Source organism: Aspergillus viridinutans, assembly GCF_018404265.1.
Source record: "Aspergillus viridinutans IFM 47045 DNA, scaffold_6, whole genome shotgun sequence".
In the NCBI taxonomy this organism is placed as follows: Eukaryota; Fungi; Ascomycota; class Eurotiomycetes; order Eurotiales; family Aspergillaceae; genus Aspergillus; species Aspergillus viridinutans.
The window spans coordinates 2094221-2114864 of record NW_025091222.1 but is presented as its reverse complement, the minus strand read 5'-3'; the positions used below and the strand labels follow the sequence as shown (position 1 = coordinate 2114864).

Here is a 20644-nt window from a genome sequence, read left to right as displayed (position 1 = left end):
GTGATTCGATATCCCTACTATATGACGATTCGAATCCCGACTATATGATGATTTGAATCATTCAATATCTATACGATATAGGTACCATATATTTTATATAAAAACATTAGTTTCTATAAGCATACTAGATAGGGTATAGGCATAGTGGTGTGTGTGGTAGTTTTGGTAGTAGTGTGGCGGAAGGTAATCATTGTAAAAATTTATTTTGGCCGCTTTGTACATTCAGTCCGCCGTAGTAAGCCTTTTCTCGAAGGAGGCTGTTGCGCATTAACTAGTCTGGTATTTGAGCTCAGCTGGTCACAGTCATACAATTTAACTGTGCTCAATAATGTGGACATTCCTTTGCACTTCTTTCAACCATGAGTGATATTGTCCGTCCAAGTAAAGAGAGTCTGGGGTCAGTCCATTACAGCCACCCAGCCAGCTCGTTCACTTAAATGAGCTAAGCCATGATTCGGCCATGATCTGCATCCGAAGCGGCTCACGAGGATACAAATGGTTATTTTAGTGCGTTTGTGTTTAGCTGGCGATCCCTCGTGCGGAACCGCCGAGTCTCCTATGATCACTTGGTCTCGGGACTCCTCCCTGGGATCCGTTCATGTCCGAATTCAATCAAGCTCGGTTCCGGAGGGATATGAGTGGATAAGGCCGTCTTAAGCGATGCTCGTGCTGGTCGGGTACTCCTGCCATATTTACTAAGAAGTTTGTCCACTTAGAGCTTTATACAGAGGATCCATCTGAGGAGCAAGTTCCGTAGGTTGTATGTTCTCTTATACCAACCCTAGAAAGACATATTCCCACATGAGCTGTTAATCTTGAAAATGGTATGAATCAACTTGCGCAAGTTTGATTCCTAGGTTACTTATTGGCTCCCATTTGGCTTCCCTAGTAGATAATATAGACTTAGGAAACTAGAGAATTCCAACACCTTATATCCCTAAGACCACAACTCCAGACGTATCTGGTACAGCCAGGCAGCCTCAGAGATAAAAGGCTCCAGCGCTTTATCAACCCAGAGGCACCAATCATTATCAAACCATAGGGCGCAATAAGCTAGGCAATACTCCCAGTAAGCCAGATACCAGCCTGACTTCTCCCAGTCAAGGACCACAACCTGCAGTTCAGCGCTATCGCCGCCGGCATCGCCTTCTTTAACTTGCAGCATTATATTTTTCCTTTGAAAGTCACCATGAGTGAATGTTGGGCGCTGATCACAGAGGACACGTGGTAGGCAATGGCGAAGGAAGTCCGCTCTGATTGAAGGCCCAGAGTCATGGATATATTTCCTAGCCATCCCTTCGATGAGGTCCTCATTGGACGTGAACAGGCCATTGATGGCCGGCTCTGGCTCCTGTGTCCAGAATATCCCGTCTAGAAGAGGCCGTTCACCCAGACTACCGTAATAGCTTGGCTGCGGAAGCTGTCGTAACTCAGTAAAGTATCAACACAGCGTAGTGGTGACAGACTCCTTTTCCGAAAGGCCCAGCCAGGACCATGATGACAAGAGCGTCTCACCAGGAATCCATTCCATGACGATGTACTTCTTCCCAGTATTCATGCTTGTATAAAGCGCATAGACCCGAGGGACACATATGCTCGTGTTCTCACGAACAAATATCATGTTCTCTCCCTCAAGCAGGTCTATACCCATTCCAAACTTCACCACGAAATGGGGCTCAATTGCAACAATTCTCCGGCCTCCGAATTGCTCGGCAATATTTGGAGCTTCATCGATTTCAGCTTCGGTAGGCAGTTGGCAAGGCAAATCAACCGCGTAGTACAGTAGCTTGATTCTGGTAGTCATCGTCGGTAGCTTGTTTGTAAACCAAAATTCGACCCAGATGACAACAAGTCTCGTAAGAACAGGCGGCTGATGGGGTGAAGCGGGCTTTATAGATTGCAGTAGGGTGTGATGATAATTGGATATCTCACATCTGAGACACATATAAAGCAGTGGACTGCAGCCCAACTGCAGCAAGGCTCCAATAATGTTCCGGCTTCCCTGTATCCAGGGAACGGTAGCTCATAGCATCTTCGGCCGTTCTACGCGGGTTTTGGGTATCAATGCTAAGGGAAAGTGTTGGAGATTCGCGGACACAAGTCACTCCAAATTTCGACATGAGCAGGTTCGAAGACTCTAGTCACGCCAAGGTCTTTTTCTAAACTGCTGCGACTCTGATGCACAAGAGTCTGCAAGGACTTTTACAGCCTAGTTTACAAAGACTTGCAGGCTTTGCCTATATTTACATCGGCTGTCTGTGCTAGATCCAAGGATATTACATGCCGTGCGCTAGATATAAATCGAAAGACGGATGACTAAACCTGTTCTCCGGTTCAATCATATGAAAACTGCTTTAGTTCATACAGATATGGTACATGCGCAAAGTACGACACCAACAAGGCTGTGTTGCTATTATTAGCCAAGGTGACCAGGGCCAGAAATGCGGCACAGGAGCATAAAACCCCGCAACGTCATGTCATCTTCTCCTCTGCGAAATCTGAACAACATCAAAAGTGTGCAATATGTCGACCGCCGTTTGGGATCCCGACACTATCCTCCAGATAGACGAGGGCTCAGGGCTAGGCATCTTCTACGTTGGCCTGGAGCCCTCCAACTACGACAGTCGCTGTCGGTTGGTTATCCCGCAGGATAGGTCTAATGCCATTCTCTGTTTGTTAGACAGCCTATCCATAAAACTGCCACATGACGTGACCAAAAGGGAGCTCCGTCGTCTTGCTAGATTGGGATTGTGCCGGCATCATGGTTATCAGGTGAATGATATTATGGCTAAATGGGTGACTGTCCTTCACTGTATCGAGCATGTCTACCAGCCCTATAAAGAACGACTGGAAACGTCGCTTCAAGTCTCCAATTCATTCCTGAAAGAGGTGAATAAGTGTAAAAGCCTGCTTAGAGTCAAGGAAGATTCTGTCAAGGCTCTTCCTGTGATACTTCGCCGACATATCAGCAACAAGGCACAATTGGAGAAGGAATTAGTGGCGAGTCAAGCGACTTACGCACAGCTGCTGAAGGATCAAGGGATGCTCAAAGACCAAAAGGAAGAAAACTGTCGACTCATTGCCAAGAACTTTCGCCTATCAACTTTACTCAAGAGAGCCAAGGAAGAACAAGAACGCTACAAGAACCAGGAGACCAACCTAACTGCGGAATGCGAGAAACTGCGCAAGCAGAATGCAGAATTTCAAGCAGATATCAACTCTGGGAAGGACAAGTATAATGATCTACAAGAACAGGAACAGTCAGCAACTATGGAGCTGATGGCAACGACTACTCAACTGCATAAAGCTCAGTCTCTCAACCTGGGCTTGGAAAACAATAAGAAGACCTTGCAGTCAGAGATCAGCATCCTAAAACAGGAGGTGGGGGGATTGAACAATAAGAATACCTCCATCACCTCCCAGCTTGCAAGTACTGCAGCTTCTCTGGAGACAGTGACAGAGGAGCTGTGTGCCACTCATAAAGAGAACATGGAATTTCATAATGAGCTCATAACTGCAACTAGAGAGATTATAGAGCTACGCAGTACGATCAGCCAGCTATCAACTCCAGTATGGTACAGAGTGATACAATGGATTAAGCAAAAACTCTCAGGTCTCAGGCATTTGCAGAACCCTGGCAAGGAAGTGTCAGATGCAGAGGAGGGAGTGGCGCTGGCCCCAACCATCACAGGCAGTGATGCAGGACTGTCTTGACAGGTCAAAAAGATTATAGTACTTGGTGCATATGAGCAGCCTAGCGAGATATTCCTTTAATGTGATTTGCAAGTCACTGTACTGATTATTGAGCCTGATCTTCTGTTCGTCAGACTTTGTTCTAGCCATCCAAGTTTACCAGAAACTTTGGAGCCATCGTGTTTGCCCAGTACAATTCAGGTAGCTGGTTAGTGTTGTAGACAGGCAAGGTAACCCTAGGTAGCAATTCACGTCAACATCACCCATATCAGAAGCTCTTGACAGTGGGATTGCGTTATACACTGTACTTTCTTCAATTAAGACAGCTCTGTGTCAGTGTGATAGTCACGTACTGATAATCTGGAATAAAACGTCCAGAATACCTAGGTACCTTGCATTTGTCCGTTTCCAAGTAAATATTGCAGTGCGATAAGGAGCAGCTTTTTGCACAGGACGACGAAAATTGCTGTCGTCACCCTTCGGACGCTCAATATCAGTGCTCGCATATGCGACTTCGGAGCCTACTACAGGCGTACTTTCTCTGTGTTAAAATGCTCTAGGTTAAATAGCGCTGGGGTTTTTCACAAGTTCAAATATTGGACCATCATCTATAGGAAAGTATTTACTAATCTACATAAGCTACGGGGCCTGGTGACCCAGTTTAATGAAGAGGCTTGTTCCAGGTTCAATCTCAGCCTAAGGGCATGGGAACGGTGCCTGACCGAGCTACGAGGTAAAGCCTGGGAATTCAAACTGGCAGGATGTGTCATTATCAAACACAATGCCTCAACTAATACCAAATTAGACAGATTAGTGTCATCTAGTCTCCTACAAAAATTACGACACAGTTGCGACCAGTGCTTGATGAGCAGACACTATTTTTTGATGGATCGGGCAAATCCAGTCCGCTATGCCATCTGGTAGATCCATCATTACATTCCTTGGTATATGAACCCAGCCATGTCCTTGTTGATGGCGGAAGGCACTGGCTTGGTCCTGCTGGGCTCTCAGGTCAAACCAGTGTTTGAACAGTTCCGCGAGCAATAACCTTCTTTCGAATTCCTGAGGACTGTGTCAATCACAGCAACACGACTACGAAAATGTGGCTGGGCTAGATCACTCACTAGGCGATTTCCTAGTATATTAGAATTGTCCGAAACACAAGATTCAGTTATGAATACGAGGGTATACTATGATTTTGCAGGATATGTCGTATTCGCGAGATCCCCCATAACTACGTATCTCCGCATAACGTTATACTCCAACCTTAACCGGCAGCGTAACGATGCCATTACATCAATTGTCCACAATATAAATTTACACATTCGCCATCTTCTATGATTCTTAACTACAGGCTCAAGAACAAGAGATCATTACCCAAATACCTATAGAACCATCATGTCTTCTGGATTCGCCAGCAACGGCCTTTATTGGCAAACACAGGCACCCCTGCAAAAGGGCAATCCCACCATTCTTTTCATCCATGCTTCGTGGATGTCCTCAACCATGTGGGAAGAGACTGTCCAGCTTCTCGCCCCACAGCTGCCAAATGTCAACCTCCTCCGCATCGACTTGAACGGCCATGGAAAGACCACCGCCGGCCGCAAGGAATATACTCTCTGGAATCAAGCTGAGGATGTCCTTGCTCTCTTGGTATGAACAGATCCCTTACAGCCAGGGCAAAGCTAATAATCCACAGAAAGAACTCGAACTCTCGAAAGTGATGATCGCCGCCATCTCCATGGGCTCGATGATTGCCCTCCGCCTGGCTCTGCTCGATCAGGCCAGATTCTCGGGCCTCGTTCTCCTCGCCTCCAACGCATCAGCCGCGACTGACGCTCAACGTAGCGCATTCTACCAGCTTCGCGATATCTGGGTTGCGACACCTGCTCCCAGCGAGCAGATCATGAATGCTGCTATCCTCAGCTGGGGCGGGAATCCTGATGTCGACAGCCCGCGTGCGACTCGGATCAAGCAGGACTGGATCCAGCGCCATTCAGGCGCTGAGAATGTGGAGCCTACGCTGAACTCAATGATGGAGAGGGATGCGCTGCTTGATCGACTGGGGGAGATTCGTGTTCCAGTTCTTCTGATTCATGGCGAAGATGATAAGACGTATCCGCTACAGGATGCCATGGAGATCAAGGAACGGCTGGTTAACGCGGATGTGCGCTTGGAGGTTGTCAAGGGCGAGGGTCATCTGTTGATCCACTTGAGGGAGGCTAAAGACGTGGCTGAGTGGATTCAGGCGTTTTCGCAGAGAGTTTTTGGATGATCTGATGGGTTGATATGTTCCTAATGTTGGTCTTTGACATCAGTGGTTGAAAGTACTCGACAGTGCAGTTGCAAACTTATTTCCGTTCCCTAAGAATCTCAAACTTTGTCAACAGCAAGCTTGACCACTTCCATTATCTTCTAGACCTGCCAGTGAAGCCTTCCGTATTCGATGGACTTATTCAACGTGCAATAACCAATTTATAGTGACAAGTGTGATCAATTTTTCCAGCTTTGGGTATACAAACTCTGATCGAGATCACCCTTGATATTCAAGATATCCTCCGTTCCTGCAACCAACGCCGACTTCAACTAAGCGCTACCACGCAATTGTACCACTTACCTATAGGGTTCACCAATTCAACACCCTCTCACCACGCAAAAATTTCCCAACATCAGCATCTCGCTTCCCCTCAATTAAACCCAAAATCATCTCTGCTGGAACCATCGGATCGCCTGCCCTTCCTCCTGCGGAGACATCTTCCTCTCCCTTCCCTCTCAGATTCGATCTCACCAATCCCGGGCACAGAGAGAATACCCTAATCCCCTTGGGACCAAACAGCTTATGCTGCTGTATAACCAACATATTCAGCGCAGCCTTGCTCATCCGATACGTCACGCCGTCATAATAGTGGACCGGAGACGCGGGATCAGCTGCCTCGGACAACGATCCCAGAATACTCGAGATGAAAATCGAGTACGGACGAGCGGACTTCATTAGCAGGGGGTTGAAGGCCTCGGCGACCAGTGCAGGCCCGATACAGTTTACAGCGAACGTCTCTTCCATTGCCTTTTTAGTTGATTGTGCCTGTGAGAAGACTCCGGCATTGTTGATCAGGACGTCCAGACGGCCGAACTGCGATTCGATATGCTTTGCGGCCGATTCAATTGAGGTAGGATCAGTGACGTCTAGTTGGACGCTAGAAAGAGAGCCTTTTGTGGTCCCCATGGACTGAATTGCTTCGACTGCATTCTGGCCGTTTTGCACAGAGCGGCTGCCGATGATGACGTGGTAGTCTGACGAGGCTGAGAGGATGGTTTTGGCTGTTGCGAAGCCGATGCCGGAATTTGCGCCTGCAATGGTTAGTCCAGGCTTTGAGGCATGTATGTTGATCATCTTACCTGTAATAAGCACGACAGTGGATGGCGTGTTCGTCATTATTATTAATAGCGATGCAGGTGCACTCAATGATGCGGGCGATGTGACGAAGGATAAAGAAAGGCCTTGTTATTCATGCCTTGATGCATTATATATAGGTCATGCTGGGGATCGATATCCAGACTCCGTAAATACGCCTAAACTCCGCCTAAACCCGCTGGAGATTTTGAGCTTGAAGTCTGAATTACACTGAGTCGAAATGAGTCATCACGTCAAATAATATGTATCTAACCTCAGGAGACGAGAGAATCGAGAGTTATGTAGCTCCGAATATACCCCTGGATGGATGACCGTCTGATGCCGTTGAATGATTCTTAATGCATATCACGTAGGCTTATCATGTAGAATGCAGCTGAAAATATATAAGTTATTGCCTACATGACCCTTTTTTTACAGAAGACATATTTACTTCTTTCACCCTTTTTCCCTTTTCAAGAAGTGGTGACTTGTTTTTGGGAAGCAAGTAGACATCTACATATATAGTGACGGCCGTAGATATCTAAAGATAAGTTGCTGAATGCCACAGCCATATCTGGCCGAAGGTGACGAGTATCAACACGTGCAGAAGAACGCGTGAGGTTCCCCTGTCTGAAGTTTATACAATGTCAGCATTATCAGATACTTGAGCCCGCATAGCATTTAACAGTTGGGATGGGCAGCAAAATATAATCATGTCTTTTTTGACAATTTGCATCATATAACGTAAAGTTTGCCACCTCTCACAAGTCAGCGTTAGTGGTGTAGCGGTTAGCATTATTGCCTTCCAAGCAATAGATCTGGGTTCGACTCCCAGCTAACGCATCACCTTTCTTTTTGTCGCTTTCTCTATTTTCTTTGCCATTTGACTTTGAATTGATACACATTTTCCAAGCTTCTTAAAATATTATGGAAATGAGGATCCACAAATAGAAATTGTGCAACCAGGCATTGTGTTGTCCAAAGAGACCACTCTATCCTGTCTATTGTTTGGACTGGTGCCTCCTCCGTAAGAGAGTGCATAGTCAATGCGCAGAAAACGACCCCTAATTCTGAGTTATGGATTGCCTTTCCATCCGCAGCTCTTCAAGTCTCTTCTTCTGCCTACCACTGCCGTCAAAGTTGCTCTCCTGCAGCCACGCCTCCATAGCGTCCTTGATACCACCCTCCCACTCATCGCGCAGCATCGAGAACCATGCCGTATCTCTATTCCTCCCTTTGATCACCATATGCTGCCGAAAGATCCCTTCAAAGGTAAATCCCAATCTCAGCGCAGCACGTCTGGAAGGCGCATTCAGCGCATTACACTTCCACTCGATTCGGCGGAAGCCCAATTCTTCAATCGCGTACTTGAGAACAAGGTAGAACGCCTCGGTAGCGACCGTCGTCCGCTGCAACGTCGGAGAAAATAGTACATTCCCAATCTCAATGCTGAGATTCTGAGGGACGATGTTCATTAACGAGAGATAGCCCACAGCATGCCCCACTGCGGGGTTCTGGCCTTCCTGGCGGGTCTATGACTGCGAAATAAAACGGGTCGGAAGATTTCGATTTGGCCGTGATGGCTTCTTGGAAAGTCGTCAAGTCGTTGAATGGACCGTCGGGCATGTAGTCCCAAAGGGCAGCGATTCTTTCATCGTCACCACCGATCAGGGGGACGAGCTGAGCGGCGTGGCTTGCGTTGAGTTTGGTCAGAGCAACCGTGCGGCCGGTGAGGGTAACCTCTGAGGGTAGTTTGGCCGGAGGCAATGTGACGACTGGACCCAAGGGATGATTAGACATGATTGTTGTGACGATATGTGTTCTGATAAGGTTTCTGGGCTCTCAGTTGACTTGGATAGAATTTATGAGTCACGCAAAAACACTACTAGTCCCAATTAGTCGATGATGATATTGCAGTACCCAAATCATAGTTCTAAATTGCACAGAGAGGGATGTTCTGACAAGAGTAATGTGTATAAAGTCCTGTGGGTATCTAGCATATTCCAAAGGAAGGTGATATATCCAAAATGTAGAGGGCCAGACTGCGACATATAAACATACGACGTACTCTATTTCGCCGGTACTTGAGAGACACTCTCTCGTGGTTGCTTGACCTGATCCTTATCCGACTCTTTCCGCTTACATTTCCAATGCGCATCGGCCTTCTTCTTCCATTCCCTCTGGGATGCAGCCCAGTCCTGGAATTTGTCGGGGTGCCGAACACACCAGAGAACCACCTCCCTAGTCGCCATTGTATCCTCCAAGCAATCGTGTCCTCTCCGCGATTGCTGAATATCTCGATCGAGCATCTGCTTGCATAGTCGCTTCAACCCCCAGTTCTGTTTGCAATCTTTTGCTACTGCCTCCCGAGAGAGGATAGCCGTGTCAATGACACTCAAATGAACCATCCGCATAATGTCGAGGTCGTGCTGGAGCGACTGCCCAGCGAGGATGGTGTCTGGATCAATGTGCGCCCATAAGGCTTTCCGAGCCTCTTCCCATCCATTGACAGTCTTTCCGGCCGCTTTCATGTCCTCGAGGAGTTTCTGTGATATCCCGCTCCAAGGAGTACGCCAGTCCGTCACTGTCTTGGACGGGACCACGTATTTGTCGACAATAACTTCACCGGTCAGGATATCGACGGCGCAGATCTGCGCTACTTCCGCACTTCCTCCTTCAACCTCGACCATTTCACAGTCGAGTGCGACCACCCGCCGAGGTTGATAAAGGCCTGGTTCTGGACTAGGCGTTAATCGATAACGCTGCCAGTTCTCCAGCAGAAAATCTTGAACAGGTGCGTAAACATGCGCCGGCAATGAGGCGCATGCCTCTTTCTTCCCACAACATGGATACTTGTATTGTTTCGTCTGGCGATTGAGTTTCATCGGGTGGTAGAAACAAGCTGTTTTCGATTTGGTGTCTAGAACTCGCTTGCGTCCTGCATAGCTTTCAGCATTTCTCGTCTTCTATACCAGTGGAGGTATTAATACGGACCTCCGCAATTCATACACTTTGCATAGCCTTCCAGGTCCTCTTGTGTCATCTCGCGGACTTTGTAGCCGGATCTGGCGAGGGTGTCTAGATCATGGCATACTTCTTTCAGAGAGGCAATTACAGCCTCGTGTAATGGTCCAGGGACATCGGACCACTCATGTATCACAATGTCTTTCTGCTCAGGGCCTTCCTTTGCTGGGCTTTTCAGGGATTCGGTCGCTGGCATGGCATATTTCCGGCTGCGTCTTGGTGCATGGCTTTTCCGCTGGTTTGCATGATGCACCTTCGCCTCAGTAGTCACGACTACCTGATCCCCTGGTTTCCGAATACTGCTGACAGGCGCCGTGGAACTTTCCTTTGGACGGAAGGCGAGCTCAACATGTTGTACTGGTTGATCCATCTTGCGATTTAGATGATCGACAAAAGAATAAGCCAGGCAATCTCGATCAAACTTAGAACTGTGAAGGTACAAAGTTGTGTATGCAATCTCAGCTGGGAGAGTCGATCGGATATACTTGTGGATGCCCTATAAGCGATACTCGCGATCGTTTGTCAACACAGTATATAACCTCAATACCCGTCTTCAATATTTAATTGCAAGAAAATTTGACGACTCGGGCTCTCCTTCTGGTTTAGCCTCCGCTGCGATGGGACAGTGAGTCAGAAATGGTCAATATATGACACATATGACTTGCAGGGAATTCTATTTCCAATCCTTCCTGATAATTCAAGAAGCCAGACCAGCTCGCATCTGAATTGCGATGACCACTGCCGTACACTGCGTGAGTTGGTAAACGTAGCAGAGCGACTCTAGAGGGGCACGGGATGCCTTGCTGACCCCGCAGCTGAATCCAGGGGGATATTATCGGCGGCTGTAAGGTTGTGGCTTAAAGCAAGGGTTGGCCGAATTCTTTCAACTTTCTGCTATCGAACAAGAATGCTGTTTACGAAGGTACCGATATTTGCGACAGAAAATACTGTGAAAGAGATGTGAAGAAGCTCGACCAATGCCTTGCTGGACCGAGGGGTTCGTAGAGGTGGGACTAACTGGCCAATCTGCCAATCCATACCTTATTTGTTGAAATATATAATACCACTATGACTATGGATATGACCCTAGGGGCCTAGACCGATGAGGACCATGCCCGGACACCTTTTTGTCCTAGTGGTATTATTATTTTATATTATCCAGCCCATGGTAGATCTGGGTTAGATAGGTGATCAATCCATGTCCAATCAACTAGACACTAATACCAGTGATTTGTTATGCAGCCTCACCGAATGAAGCCCTTGACAAAGAAGCCAGTCAAGGAGGACCTGCGTGGTTCAGCTGACCACCAAATGGACTCCAATAAATGCCTTCATAAATCCATCGGGAGCAGAAGCCCAGCTACATGCTGGCTCGCTCTGCTTTTCAAATGATATCCGTTACTTATCCCAAGTCCCCAACTATTGCCTTTGCCCACCATGGTTAACTTCTTTACCACTGCTGTCGGCATTTTTAGAAGGCTTATCAACCTCCTAATTGCCCTTGCTTCTCTCCTCTTGTCTGCCATTTGGCTCACCATCCGTGACCTCTACTACTGCGTGTGTATTCCCCCTCGGTTTATGCCTGTGCCTGAATCCTAACTTCGACAACACTGTGTACAGATCGCAAACTTGTTCCTCCCCCGTCGTCACGTTGGAAGTGTCGTGCTTTCGGACCATCCAGGTCACGGTGGCGTCTGGCCGCAATTTCAGGCGCCCATCCAAGCCACCGACTCCCGTTCGCCCTGTCCAGCGTATGTCTTCTTATCTTTTTCACAAAGTTACTTCTGACGCGCCCAAGACTCAACGCTCTTGCCAACCACGGTACGGGGAATTGTAAACTGTGATTCGGCATGCTTGTCCTTCGCTGATCTGAACATTGCGCAGACATCTTGCCCCGCAGTGGTAAACACATCAGCTACAAGCAACTGTCGCATGCCATCCAACATGCGTATAACCTTGCGCCATCGCTCGCCGACCAGCTCACTGCTTCAGCCTATCAGCTTGACCAAGGGCGGGGCTGGATCGACTTGCAAGACCTCAGCGCTTTGAATGTTGGTCATCACAGGATATAATAACCACGTAAATCTGACTGCGCACTGACCCCTGATCTCACAGGTCATCCAGCACGACGCCTCATTTACACGTACGCTCCTCATCCGGACTTTCCAGACCAGCCGTTGGTGTGCTGACGCGCGAAATGCATAGGTCCTGACATCGCCTTCTGTCCCGACCAGGGCGCCCCGCACCCCGACCTAGTAGACAAGTTCCTCTCCCACGCATCAAACGGCAAATCCCTGTCGCTCGACGACATAGTCTACTTCTCTGGCCTCCGCCGCGCAGAGTGCAGACGTACCAATGGCCAATACTCAATGACATGGAGCTTCCTGCACCAGTTCTTCGGTACGTTCCTCCTTTCCAGCTAGAGCGATGATTTTCTCACCAGTGCGTGCTTCATGCCCAGGCTCCGGAAACAACGCGCTCATGTACTCGGTCTTTGGTGGTGATGTGAAAGACCTCCGCGTTTGGCTTGCCGAGGAGCGCTTTCCGGACCAGTGGGAGCCGAAAAATAGAGAGGCGCGAGGGCACACGATAATGGTAAGTTGTCAAGTCTTGCTTAACGATGTATTCTGGCATGTTGACTGGCGGTGCGAACAGCAAGCGATGAGCACGACGCTCATAATCGAGTTGAACATCAATGAAAAGCGGAAGCTTCGGTCTGAGGCGAGGGAGCCGTAGATGCTCGAGCATTATGGGTGCGACGACAACAGGACATATACAATACACTCTGAGTTTCTACGTACGTCTTCCCCGTAGATTGTAACATGGATTTTCCAAACGGGTATAGGTATGCAAGGGTCTAAGGCAATTCTATGTTTCTCTCGACGCCCACACATGCTTGAATCTCAATGACGCGCTCAATCCTCCTCCTCTGGGGGATCATAGATCTCCCCAGCCGGCGTCTTCTCCAACCTCACCCCGTCCTCAGTGACAATCTCCTTGCTCGGCACCACAACGGCAAATAGCCTCGCTACCGTATTACCCCGGTTAATCCACTCATGATTCACCCCCCGTACAACAATCACATCATGCTCCCTCAGCACCTTCTCCTCCCCGCCATCCGTCCGGAACCCAACCGTCCCAGAAAGCACAACCACATAATCCAAGGACAGCGTACGATGCATCCACCCCGCTTCCGCAGGAGGCAGATCAATGATCCTGCACGAGGGACCCTTTGTATCGGCCAGAGGGACAAGAGTCCGGTGCGGATCCTTGATTGGGCGCGTGTTGTCGACGGGGAAGCCGCGGGATCGGTGGATTTGGACCACCCCGAAGCCTGAGTCGGGGCCTGGGGCTTCGAAGCGTGGAGCGGTGGTTGGATCGTAGGGGTGGAGGAGCTCGTCTGAGGCGAAGTAGGCTTTGCCTTTGGGGTCGTGCGCGGTGATGATCCGCCGGATGGGAACGGACATGTCTATGGGTTGTGGTGGGATATTCTTTGAGTCTGCCATGTGGGCTCTGGGAGAAAGAAACTGGGTGGAGGTAGGACTGCTTTGAAGGATGGAGAGAGGGAAATGCAGGCTTTATGTGTAGCTGAATTCTTCTTGAGTAGAGCTGAATCAATGATCGCTAGCCCTTTTATAGGGTTTGATCGGCATCAAAAGACGTGCGATGAGGATTGGTAATCTCACCATTTATAATGTTAATTTGTAAGCAACCATTTCAGGCTGTCGCGAACAATGGCCTAGTTTCAAGCTTTGGAAAAGCTTCAATAATCGCATTAAATAATTGCTATTGTTAAGTACAGCGCAGCAGAGTTACTAAATAATGTTTCTACATACAAAAGCGGTGTTGCATCGTTGGACCGTATATTTCGGAGTCCGCTGTACCTCTGACAGATTTGGACCATTGAAATCGTACCAATCTACCAATATACCATCTAGGATGTGTACGAACCCTCATTGAGAATTTTTACCTAACCTCCTCAATGAAGACCGAATGGGCATGACCCAACCCGCCAGATGGAATCCTTCGAATGCACCTGGAACCAACAACCTACGTCGGAGATAGAGTATATCAGACATGCTCGTTGTATTCCGCTCTCAATGGCGAGTTTCTACTCATTTCAACGGTCAGAATGCCGGTTGTAGTTGCCCTGAAAGCGGCGCGACAGCTGACGTACGGAGCTGTCCTGAATTCTGCGAGGGTCTGTGGTCTCCAAGCTGCTCTGGAATGGAGGAGATAGTACTGGCAGAGAAGGATAGCCTCTTATATTATGCCATGTAAATGCTTCCTTGAGGGAGACAATGCCATCCTGGAGGACGAGCCTACTGCCCAGGGGTAATTTAAAACCGGGCTGGAAGAAATGTGTAGCTGTAAAATCATCATAAGGTATTAACGCTGGCTAAATCCATGGCTATGCTATACAGAATCCTCATACTCTGACTGGAGAAAAGTACTCGACCACCCACTTCCTATTGTAAACGCAAGCAAAGTATCCGTCTGTGGTGCTTGGTCTATCGTATCACTCCGGGGAGAGTCCAAGAGAAAGGAATCCGCCAGTTCAATTTGTGCCTCATTCAATTCCAGGCCGATGAAGGGATCCTCCGGATGTACCGTCTGACTTGAACTTGGACTCGGTGTCCTTGACTGAACCCCGGTGTCTCTGCATGCGAGTGTGCGATTCAATGGGGTGGATGCACTGTTGTGATGACAGGGTACGTTGTACTGTATGGTGAAGACTCTATACGAGCCCTCCTTGAGGTACTTTGGCTTCTTGCGCTCGCCATCGCGACAGGAGTCTGCACAGCCGCGCTTTACGCAGGATTGACATGGTCGCTCGTTGCCTGTGGATCGGATCAGTTATTGCTTAAGACTATGGTCCCCTGCAATTTCACTTACCACATGTCTGATGCGATTTCTGGCAAGCAGAACAGGCTCTTCTAGCCTTCTTTCTTCGTGGTCTTGAGGCTTCGGTTGTGTCTGCCATTGGTGCTCTCGTGCCATTTGGACTTTGAGTATGAAATGATGTGGCCATTGCGTTTTGTGCAGTGTCTTATTGCAGTAGCAATAACAGAGACATGAAGTCTCGTAATGGATGTTAGTGTCGATGTTAAATATGCGTACCGAGGAATTATGATAGAGCAGCACAGCCAAAACAACATTTCAAAGGGATTATGTGGCTGCAATCTGCGTCCATAGCTACTGAGCGGCTCCGCCGACAGATCTGTGTATGCGAACCCCAGCTATTGATTCTTGGCTGCGAGTTCGGGCGACTGAGACATAGAGGATCTAGTTGCTTCAGTTTGCGCAATCAGGGTTGATTTACATCACCAATCAGGAAGTTAGACAACATTCTCTTCAATTCGACAGATAGGGATAGAGTTCTCTGTGCCAAGGGTATGTTAATCGAGTCCCAAATTTCAAGTAGCCAATGAATTTTTCATGAATACGGAGGACCTAGCTCTATGAGCGGCTCCGCAAAGGAAGACATATGTCAAGATTGGCAAGCCATACCCCTCCCGGAGCGGCTCCGCACTTTCAGATGTATTAGGATATGCCGAACTCGGGACAGGATGCCTGGAACCATGTGGATGGCTTTACCAATCAGAATGACTAGATCGATCGACAATGTCGCCCTCTAAGGCTTCATTCTCGAGACAACGGCTCTGGTCGATCACGTCTGGGCCTCGAACTTAGAGTTTGTGCGGAACCGCATGTGGCCTTCCCCGCAAGCCGCTGTCACTCGGCAGTTATCCGCCATATTATTTATTAGCTTTAAGCTCGATTTTCAGCCGTCCGGGTGCGTTTAGTGAACCAGAAAAGAGGCATTGCTATGGCTCGGACATATGGAACTCTATTTCTTTGTTGTTGATTAAGCTAAACGCATACTTTGAATGATGAATTGAATCTATTGTACTGCGTACTCCGTACTCTGACGCCACGAGGGCCCCAGAATAGCCTGGCTATGATTGGTTGGCGTGTGTACTATTGTCGGATATCCCCCGGCATAGCTGGCTCTTAGCATGAGCCCTGGATGAGCTCTAGCTCCTACTGTATTATTTTCTAGATTGTAGATCCTCGGACACAAGGAAGTAGATCAGGAATTATTGCCTGAAGCGTATTATGCGCCTGAAATTTGAGAGGTCTAGAAAGTGTGGTATGATTCCCCGTGGGGACGACGGACTAGATTTAATTCTTATATTATTGATTAATGATAAACCATAATTTGCCCGGATCCTGGGGAAATGGAGCACATTCGGAGAAACGCTGCCACTCAACAGTAAGCAAATTGTATTGGCTACATATCGGCAATGGGAGATACTCACCAATCATCAATCTCGCAGTGCCATATCGAGACTCCACTGGACAGCGTATCCTCGTTCCCCTCTCAATCGCATTCCGTATCCCCGTCTGTAATGCAAGAACTGACCCCAGTGGAGCAAGGGAACACTTTATCTCCATCTTATAGTAGTTAAAGAACTATAAGTACCATCAAGGTACTCGAGTCCATCAGATCCATCTCATCAATCATCAATCACATCGCTTTACTTACACACAATTTCAATTTCTTCACAGCTTCGCCCCACCAACAACAACCATGACTAAGTTCTCTATCCCCTCCATGCAATGGGCCCAAGTGGCCGAGAAAGTCGGCGGCCCCCTGGTCCTCAAGCAAATCCCTGTCCCCAAGCCCGGCCCCGACGAAATCCTTGTCAAGATCCGCTACTCAGGCGTCTGCCACACCGACCTCCACGCCATGAAGGGCGACTGGCCCCTCCCAGTCAAGATGCCTCTTGTCGGCGGTCACGAAGGTGCAGGAATCGTGGTAGCCAAGGGTGACCTCGTCACTGAATTCGAGATCGGCGACCACGCCGGCATCAAGTGGTTGAACGGGTCTTGTCTCGCATGTGAATTCTGCAAGCAGGCAGATGAACCGCTTTGCCAGCAGGCCTCGCTGTCGGGGTATACCGTCGACGGGACCTTCCAGCAGTATACCATTGGCAAGGCGACGCATGCGTCCAAGATCCCTAAGAATGTGCCGCTGGACGAGGTGGCGCCGGTGCTGTGTGCGGGTATCACGGTGTACAAGGGGTTGAAGGAGTCCGGAGCTCGGCCCGGGCAGACGGTTGCTATTGTCGGTGCGGGTGGTGGGCTGGGATCCCTGGCGCAGCAGTATGCGCGAGCCATGGGGTTGCGGGTTATCGCTATTGATGGCGGGGATGAGAAGAGGGTGATGTGCGAGCAGCTTGGCGCCGAGGTTTGTTACAACCCACCGAATACAAATGAGAATGCTAACCGCGACAGGCATACGTTGATTTCACCAAGTCCAGTGATCTGGTCGCTGATGTCAAGGCAGCCACGCCGGATGGGCTGGGCGCCCATGCTGTGATCCTCCTGGCTGTTTCGGAGAAGCCCTTCCAGCAGGCTACTGAGTATGTTCGCTCACGCGGTACTGTCGTTGCCATTGGGTTGCCTGCGAACGCCTTCCTGAGGGCACCGGTCCTCAACACTGTCGTGCGCATGATCAATATCAAGGGCAGCTATGTCGGTAACAGACAGGATGGGGTGGAGGCTATCGATTTCTTTGCTCGAGGCTTGATCAAAGCTCCTTTCAAAACTGCTCCTCTTGAGGATCTGCCTAAGATCTATGAGCTCATGGGTATGTCCTTTCAATCCTGTGGTGGATCTAGCTAACTGTTTAATAGAACAAGGCAAGATTGCTGGTCGCTATGTCCTTGAGATGCCTGAATGAATTTCCTATCTTAGGTTGCTATAGTATGTGTTCTGTTTGAGCATATGAGGAATGTCAGACATGTATGGAATGAAAGTGCTTCATATGTTGTGGTATTATCTTTAGTCAATTCAAGCCAGCTATTGATTCTGAATGTATCTTTCCTCTGCGTGATACACTCAATGGACTGTAGTTTGGACTTTTTTGGGGCCTATATAATCAATTAGACACTACTTTGGTAACCTCATATTGAATTATGTCAACTGAAACGGTGCTGTTGTTGCTCATCACCCATGGCTGATAATTGCTTCCTATGGGGAATATATTGCATTTTCTTATAACTGACAATACAAAACCTGTCATGAGGGGCCTGGTCATAATTGTCGGATTCATTCTGCTTGTAACCAGTATATTCCTTCCCGAAGGAAAAGGTCAGATAGAATAACCAGCACCGGCACAGCATCACCCGAATCCTCCCTGTGATACCCCGCCGTGCTGATCCGCTGCCAAGCGTATGCGGATCCGAGAGCGGCTCCGATCTGAGCTACAATAGATTAAGTTCCAACAGGATCCACCAGTTATCTAGTCTTGATGTTGCGGATTCTCGGACTTGCGTGGCTGACTTCGAGTCTCTGGGACAGACTTCTTCGAGATGCGGGGGTAGTCTGTTACACACCGACAGTCATGGCCAATTGAACTGTTGCATATGAGATAATACCAATGCGCCGGCATGTTTTGTGTAACCCGAAGTTCCCGCTGTCCGAACTCCTAGTCCATGGAAGAATTGCCTCTTCAAGCAGTCCTAGAAACCTAGAAGGGCTGCGGAGGTTCGTCTCATGGCAGTCCACTTGTGGATCTCAAGCAGGACAGATGCGGAACCCCAGGACAGTCCTAGCGTTAGGAATAATGAAGAATGTGGAGTGCGGAGACGCGACGTCATGGATCCTACTGTTTGACTTTGTATTTGTCACCATCCTTGCTATTCGCCCTTGGCCCGGTGCATATGCAGCGGGGGGACTCTGCTATAAGAGTAAGCAAGGCAGCACAAGCTGACCCTCTTTCTGACCCTCGTGTCTCTTACAAGCTCACACTTCACCCCGCTCCTTGCAAATTTCACCATCTCAGATTGCCCTCAACATGGCTCTCTTCCAGACCATCGTCACTCCTACTGTTACATATGAGCAACCACTAGGGCTGTATGTACCCAAGAATAGTCCATTCTTCCTCGCTGACACCCAAAAGGTTCATTAACAATGAATTCGTCCCCGGTGTAGAAGGCAAAACCTTCGAAACCATCAACCCCCACGACGAAAAGCCCATCGTTGCCGTCCACGAGGCCACCGAAAAAGATGTCGACATTGCCGTCGAAGCCGCCCGCAAAGCCTTCAAAGGCGCATGGAAGGACGTCATCCCCTCAGAGCGCGGCCGTCTCCTAACTCGCCTTGCCGACCTTCTCGAACGCGACATGGATACTATCGCTGCCATCGAGGCCCTCGACAACGGCAAGGCCTTCCACATCGCCAAGGGAGACGTTACTCTCTCTGCAAACTGCATCCGGTACTATGGTGGTTGGGCCGATAAGATCGTCGGCCAAACGATCGATACCAACCCCGGCAGTTTGACGTACACCCGCCACGAGCCTGTTGGCGTCTGTGGCCAGATCATCCCATGGAATTTCCCGCTGCTCATGTGGGCGTGGAAGATCGGGCCTGCCATTTCCACCGGCAACACAGTCGTTCTCAAAACTGCTGAGCAAACGCCGCTTTCAGCTTTGTATGTCGCTAAACTGGTCAAGGAGGCCGGCTTTCCACCGGGTGTCATCAACATCATCTCGGGATTCGGACGCGTCGCTGGCGCTGCCATCGCGGCCCATATGGATATTGACAAGGTGGCATTTACCGGCTCCACGCTAGTTGGCCGCCAGATTCTGCAGGTCGCAGCGAAGAGCAACTTGAAGAAAGTCACGCTCGAGCTGGGCGGCAAGTCTCCCAACATTGTCTTCCCCGACGCCGATCTGGACGACGCGATCAAGTACGTGAATCTAGGTATCTACTTCAACCACGGGCAATGCTGCGCTGCCGGCTCGCGTGTCCTCGTGCATGAATCCATCTACGAGAAATTCCTGGCGGTCTTCAAGCAGCGCGCGGATGAGAACAAGGTCGGAGACCCGTTCCACCCGGAGACGTTCCAGGGTCCCCAGGTCTCTCAGGTCCAATATGACCGTATCATGGGATACATCGACGAGGGCAAGAAGGCAGGCGCCACGGTTGTTACTGGCGGAGCGCGCCACGGCGAAAAGGGGTACTACATCCAGCCTACCATTTTCGCGGATGTGCATGAGGATATGAAGATCGTCAAAGAGGAGATCTTCGGGCCTGTTTGCACAGTGCAGAAATTTAGCTCCGAGGAGGAGGCTATTGAGATCGCTAACAATACGAACTACGGTGGGCCTACCTCTCATCTCTACCGTTCCATACTGACTGTATTGTAGGGCTGGCGGCGGCCGTCCACACAACCAATCTCAATACAGCCATCCGGGTATCCAATGCTATCAGAGCTGGGTATGTTCCGGCATTCAGCACGTTTAGTATGTTGCTAACTGTTACAGAACTGTGTGGATTAACAACTACAACACCTTCAGTGCCCAGATGCCATTCGGCGGCTTCAAGGAATCCGGTTTGGGCCGGGAGCTGGGATCGTACGCTCTTGACAACTACACGCAGGTCAAGACGGTCCACATTCGTATCCAGGGTGCTTAGTCGTAGCAGGGTATTAAATTGTGGTGAATCCTATTTATGATGTATCTC

The 20644-nt window shown here is 49.1% G+C and overlaps 10 protein-coding genes and 1 non-coding gene across 11 annotated transcripts; 6 read left to right on the top strand and 5 right to left on the bottom strand.

Moving 5' to 3' along the window:
* Positions 1 to 937: 937 nt before the first annotated feature.
* On the bottom strand, positions 938 to 1804 carry Aspvir_008410 (uncharacterized protein; the record flags this gene model as incomplete). The annotated part of the gene is made up of 2 exons (XM_043271581.1): positions 938 to 1420; positions 1463 to 1804. The coding sequence occupies 2 exons, from the start codon at positions 1802 to 1804 to the stop codon at positions 938 to 940; spliced, it is 825 nt and encodes a 274-aa protein (XP_043127516.1).
* A 719-nt stretch (positions 1805 to 2523) lies between these two features.
* Positions 2524 to 3714, top strand: Aspvir_008409 (uncharacterized protein; the record flags this gene model as incomplete). The annotated part of the gene is made up of 1 exon (XM_043271580.1): positions 2524 to 3714. The coding sequence occupies one exon, from the start codon at positions 2524 to 2526 to the stop codon at positions 3712 to 3714; it is 1191 nt and encodes a 396-aa protein (XP_043127515.1).
* Positions 3715 to 5091: 1377 nt separating this feature from the next.
* On the top strand, positions 5092 to 5968 carry Aspvir_008408 (alpha/beta fold hydrolase; the record flags this gene model as incomplete). The annotated part of the gene is made up of 2 exons (XM_043271579.1): positions 5092 to 5346; positions 5393 to 5968. The coding sequence occupies 2 exons, from the start codon at positions 5092 to 5094 to the stop codon at positions 5966 to 5968; spliced, it is 831 nt and encodes a 276-aa protein (XP_043127514.1).
* A 351-nt stretch (positions 5969 to 6319) lies between these two features.
* On the bottom strand, positions 6320 to 7126 carry Aspvir_008407 (putative short chain dehydrogenase/reductase; the record flags this gene model as incomplete). Its single annotated transcript, XM_043271578.1, has 2 exons — positions 6320 to 7041; positions 7090 to 7126. 2 exons carry the CDS (start codon positions 7124 to 7126, stop codon positions 6320 to 6322), a joined length of 759 nt encoding a protein of 252 aa, XP_043127513.1.
* A 729-nt stretch (positions 7127 to 7855) lies between these two features.
* On the top strand, positions 7856 to 7927 carry Aspvir_008406. Its single transcript has one exon. It is a non-coding gene; the product is annotated as a tRNA-Gly (tRNA).
* Positions 7928 to 8148: 221 nt separating this feature from the next.
* Aspvir_008405 (GNAT family N-acetyltransferase) lies at positions 8149 to 8884 on the bottom strand (the record flags this gene model as incomplete). Its single annotated transcript, XM_043271577.1, has 2 exons — positions 8149 to 8541; positions 8624 to 8884. The coding sequence occupies 2 exons, from the start codon at positions 8882 to 8884 to the stop codon at positions 8149 to 8151; spliced, it is 654 nt and encodes a 217-aa protein (XP_043127512.1).
* A 269-nt stretch (positions 8885 to 9153) lies between these two features.
* Positions 9154 to 10478, bottom strand: Aspvir_008404 (putative RNA exonuclease; the record flags this gene model as incomplete). Its single annotated transcript, XM_043271576.1, has 2 exons — positions 9154 to 10022; positions 10079 to 10478. The coding sequence occupies 2 exons, from the start codon at positions 10476 to 10478 to the stop codon at positions 9154 to 9156; spliced, it is 1269 nt and encodes a 422-aa protein (XP_043127511.1).
* A 1067-nt stretch (positions 10479 to 11545) lies between these two features.
* Positions 11546 to 12844, top strand: Aspvir_008403 (uncharacterized protein; the record flags this gene model as incomplete). The annotated part of the gene is made up of 8 exons (XM_043271575.1): positions 11546 to 11665; positions 11729 to 11859; positions 11907 to 11929; positions 11993 to 12159; positions 12224 to 12251; positions 12314 to 12508; positions 12570 to 12703; positions 12764 to 12844. The coding sequence occupies 8 exons, from the start codon at positions 11546 to 11548 to the stop codon at positions 12842 to 12844; spliced, it is 879 nt and encodes a 292-aa protein (XP_043127510.1).
* Positions 12845 to 13023: 179 nt separating this feature from the next.
* On the bottom strand, positions 13024 to 13575 carry Aspvir_008402 (cupin domain-containing protein; the record flags this gene model as incomplete). Its single annotated transcript, XM_043271574.1, has 1 exon — positions 13024 to 13575. The coding sequence occupies one exon, from the start codon at positions 13573 to 13575 to the stop codon at positions 13024 to 13026; it is 552 nt and encodes a 183-aa protein (XP_043127509.1).
* Positions 13576 to 16703: 3128 nt separating this feature from the next.
* On the top strand, positions 16704 to 17858 carry Aspvir_008401 (zinc-dependent alcohol dehydrogenase; the record flags this gene model as incomplete). The annotated part of the gene is made up of 3 exons (XM_043271573.1): positions 16704 to 17363; positions 17411 to 17765; positions 17812 to 17858. 3 exons carry the CDS (start codon positions 16704 to 16706, stop codon positions 17856 to 17858), a joined length of 1062 nt encoding a protein of 353 aa, XP_043127508.1.
* Positions 17859 to 18974: 1116 nt separating this feature from the next.
* On the top strand, positions 18975 to 20596 carry Aspvir_008400 (aldehyde dehydrogenase family protein; the record flags this gene model as incomplete). Its single annotated transcript, XM_043271572.1, has 4 exons — positions 18975 to 19033; positions 19080 to 20281; positions 20329 to 20398; positions 20446 to 20596. 4 exons carry the CDS (start codon positions 18975 to 18977, stop codon positions 20594 to 20596), a joined length of 1482 nt encoding a protein of 493 aa, XP_043127507.1.
* Between the last annotated feature and the right edge of the window lie 48 nt (positions 20597 to 20644).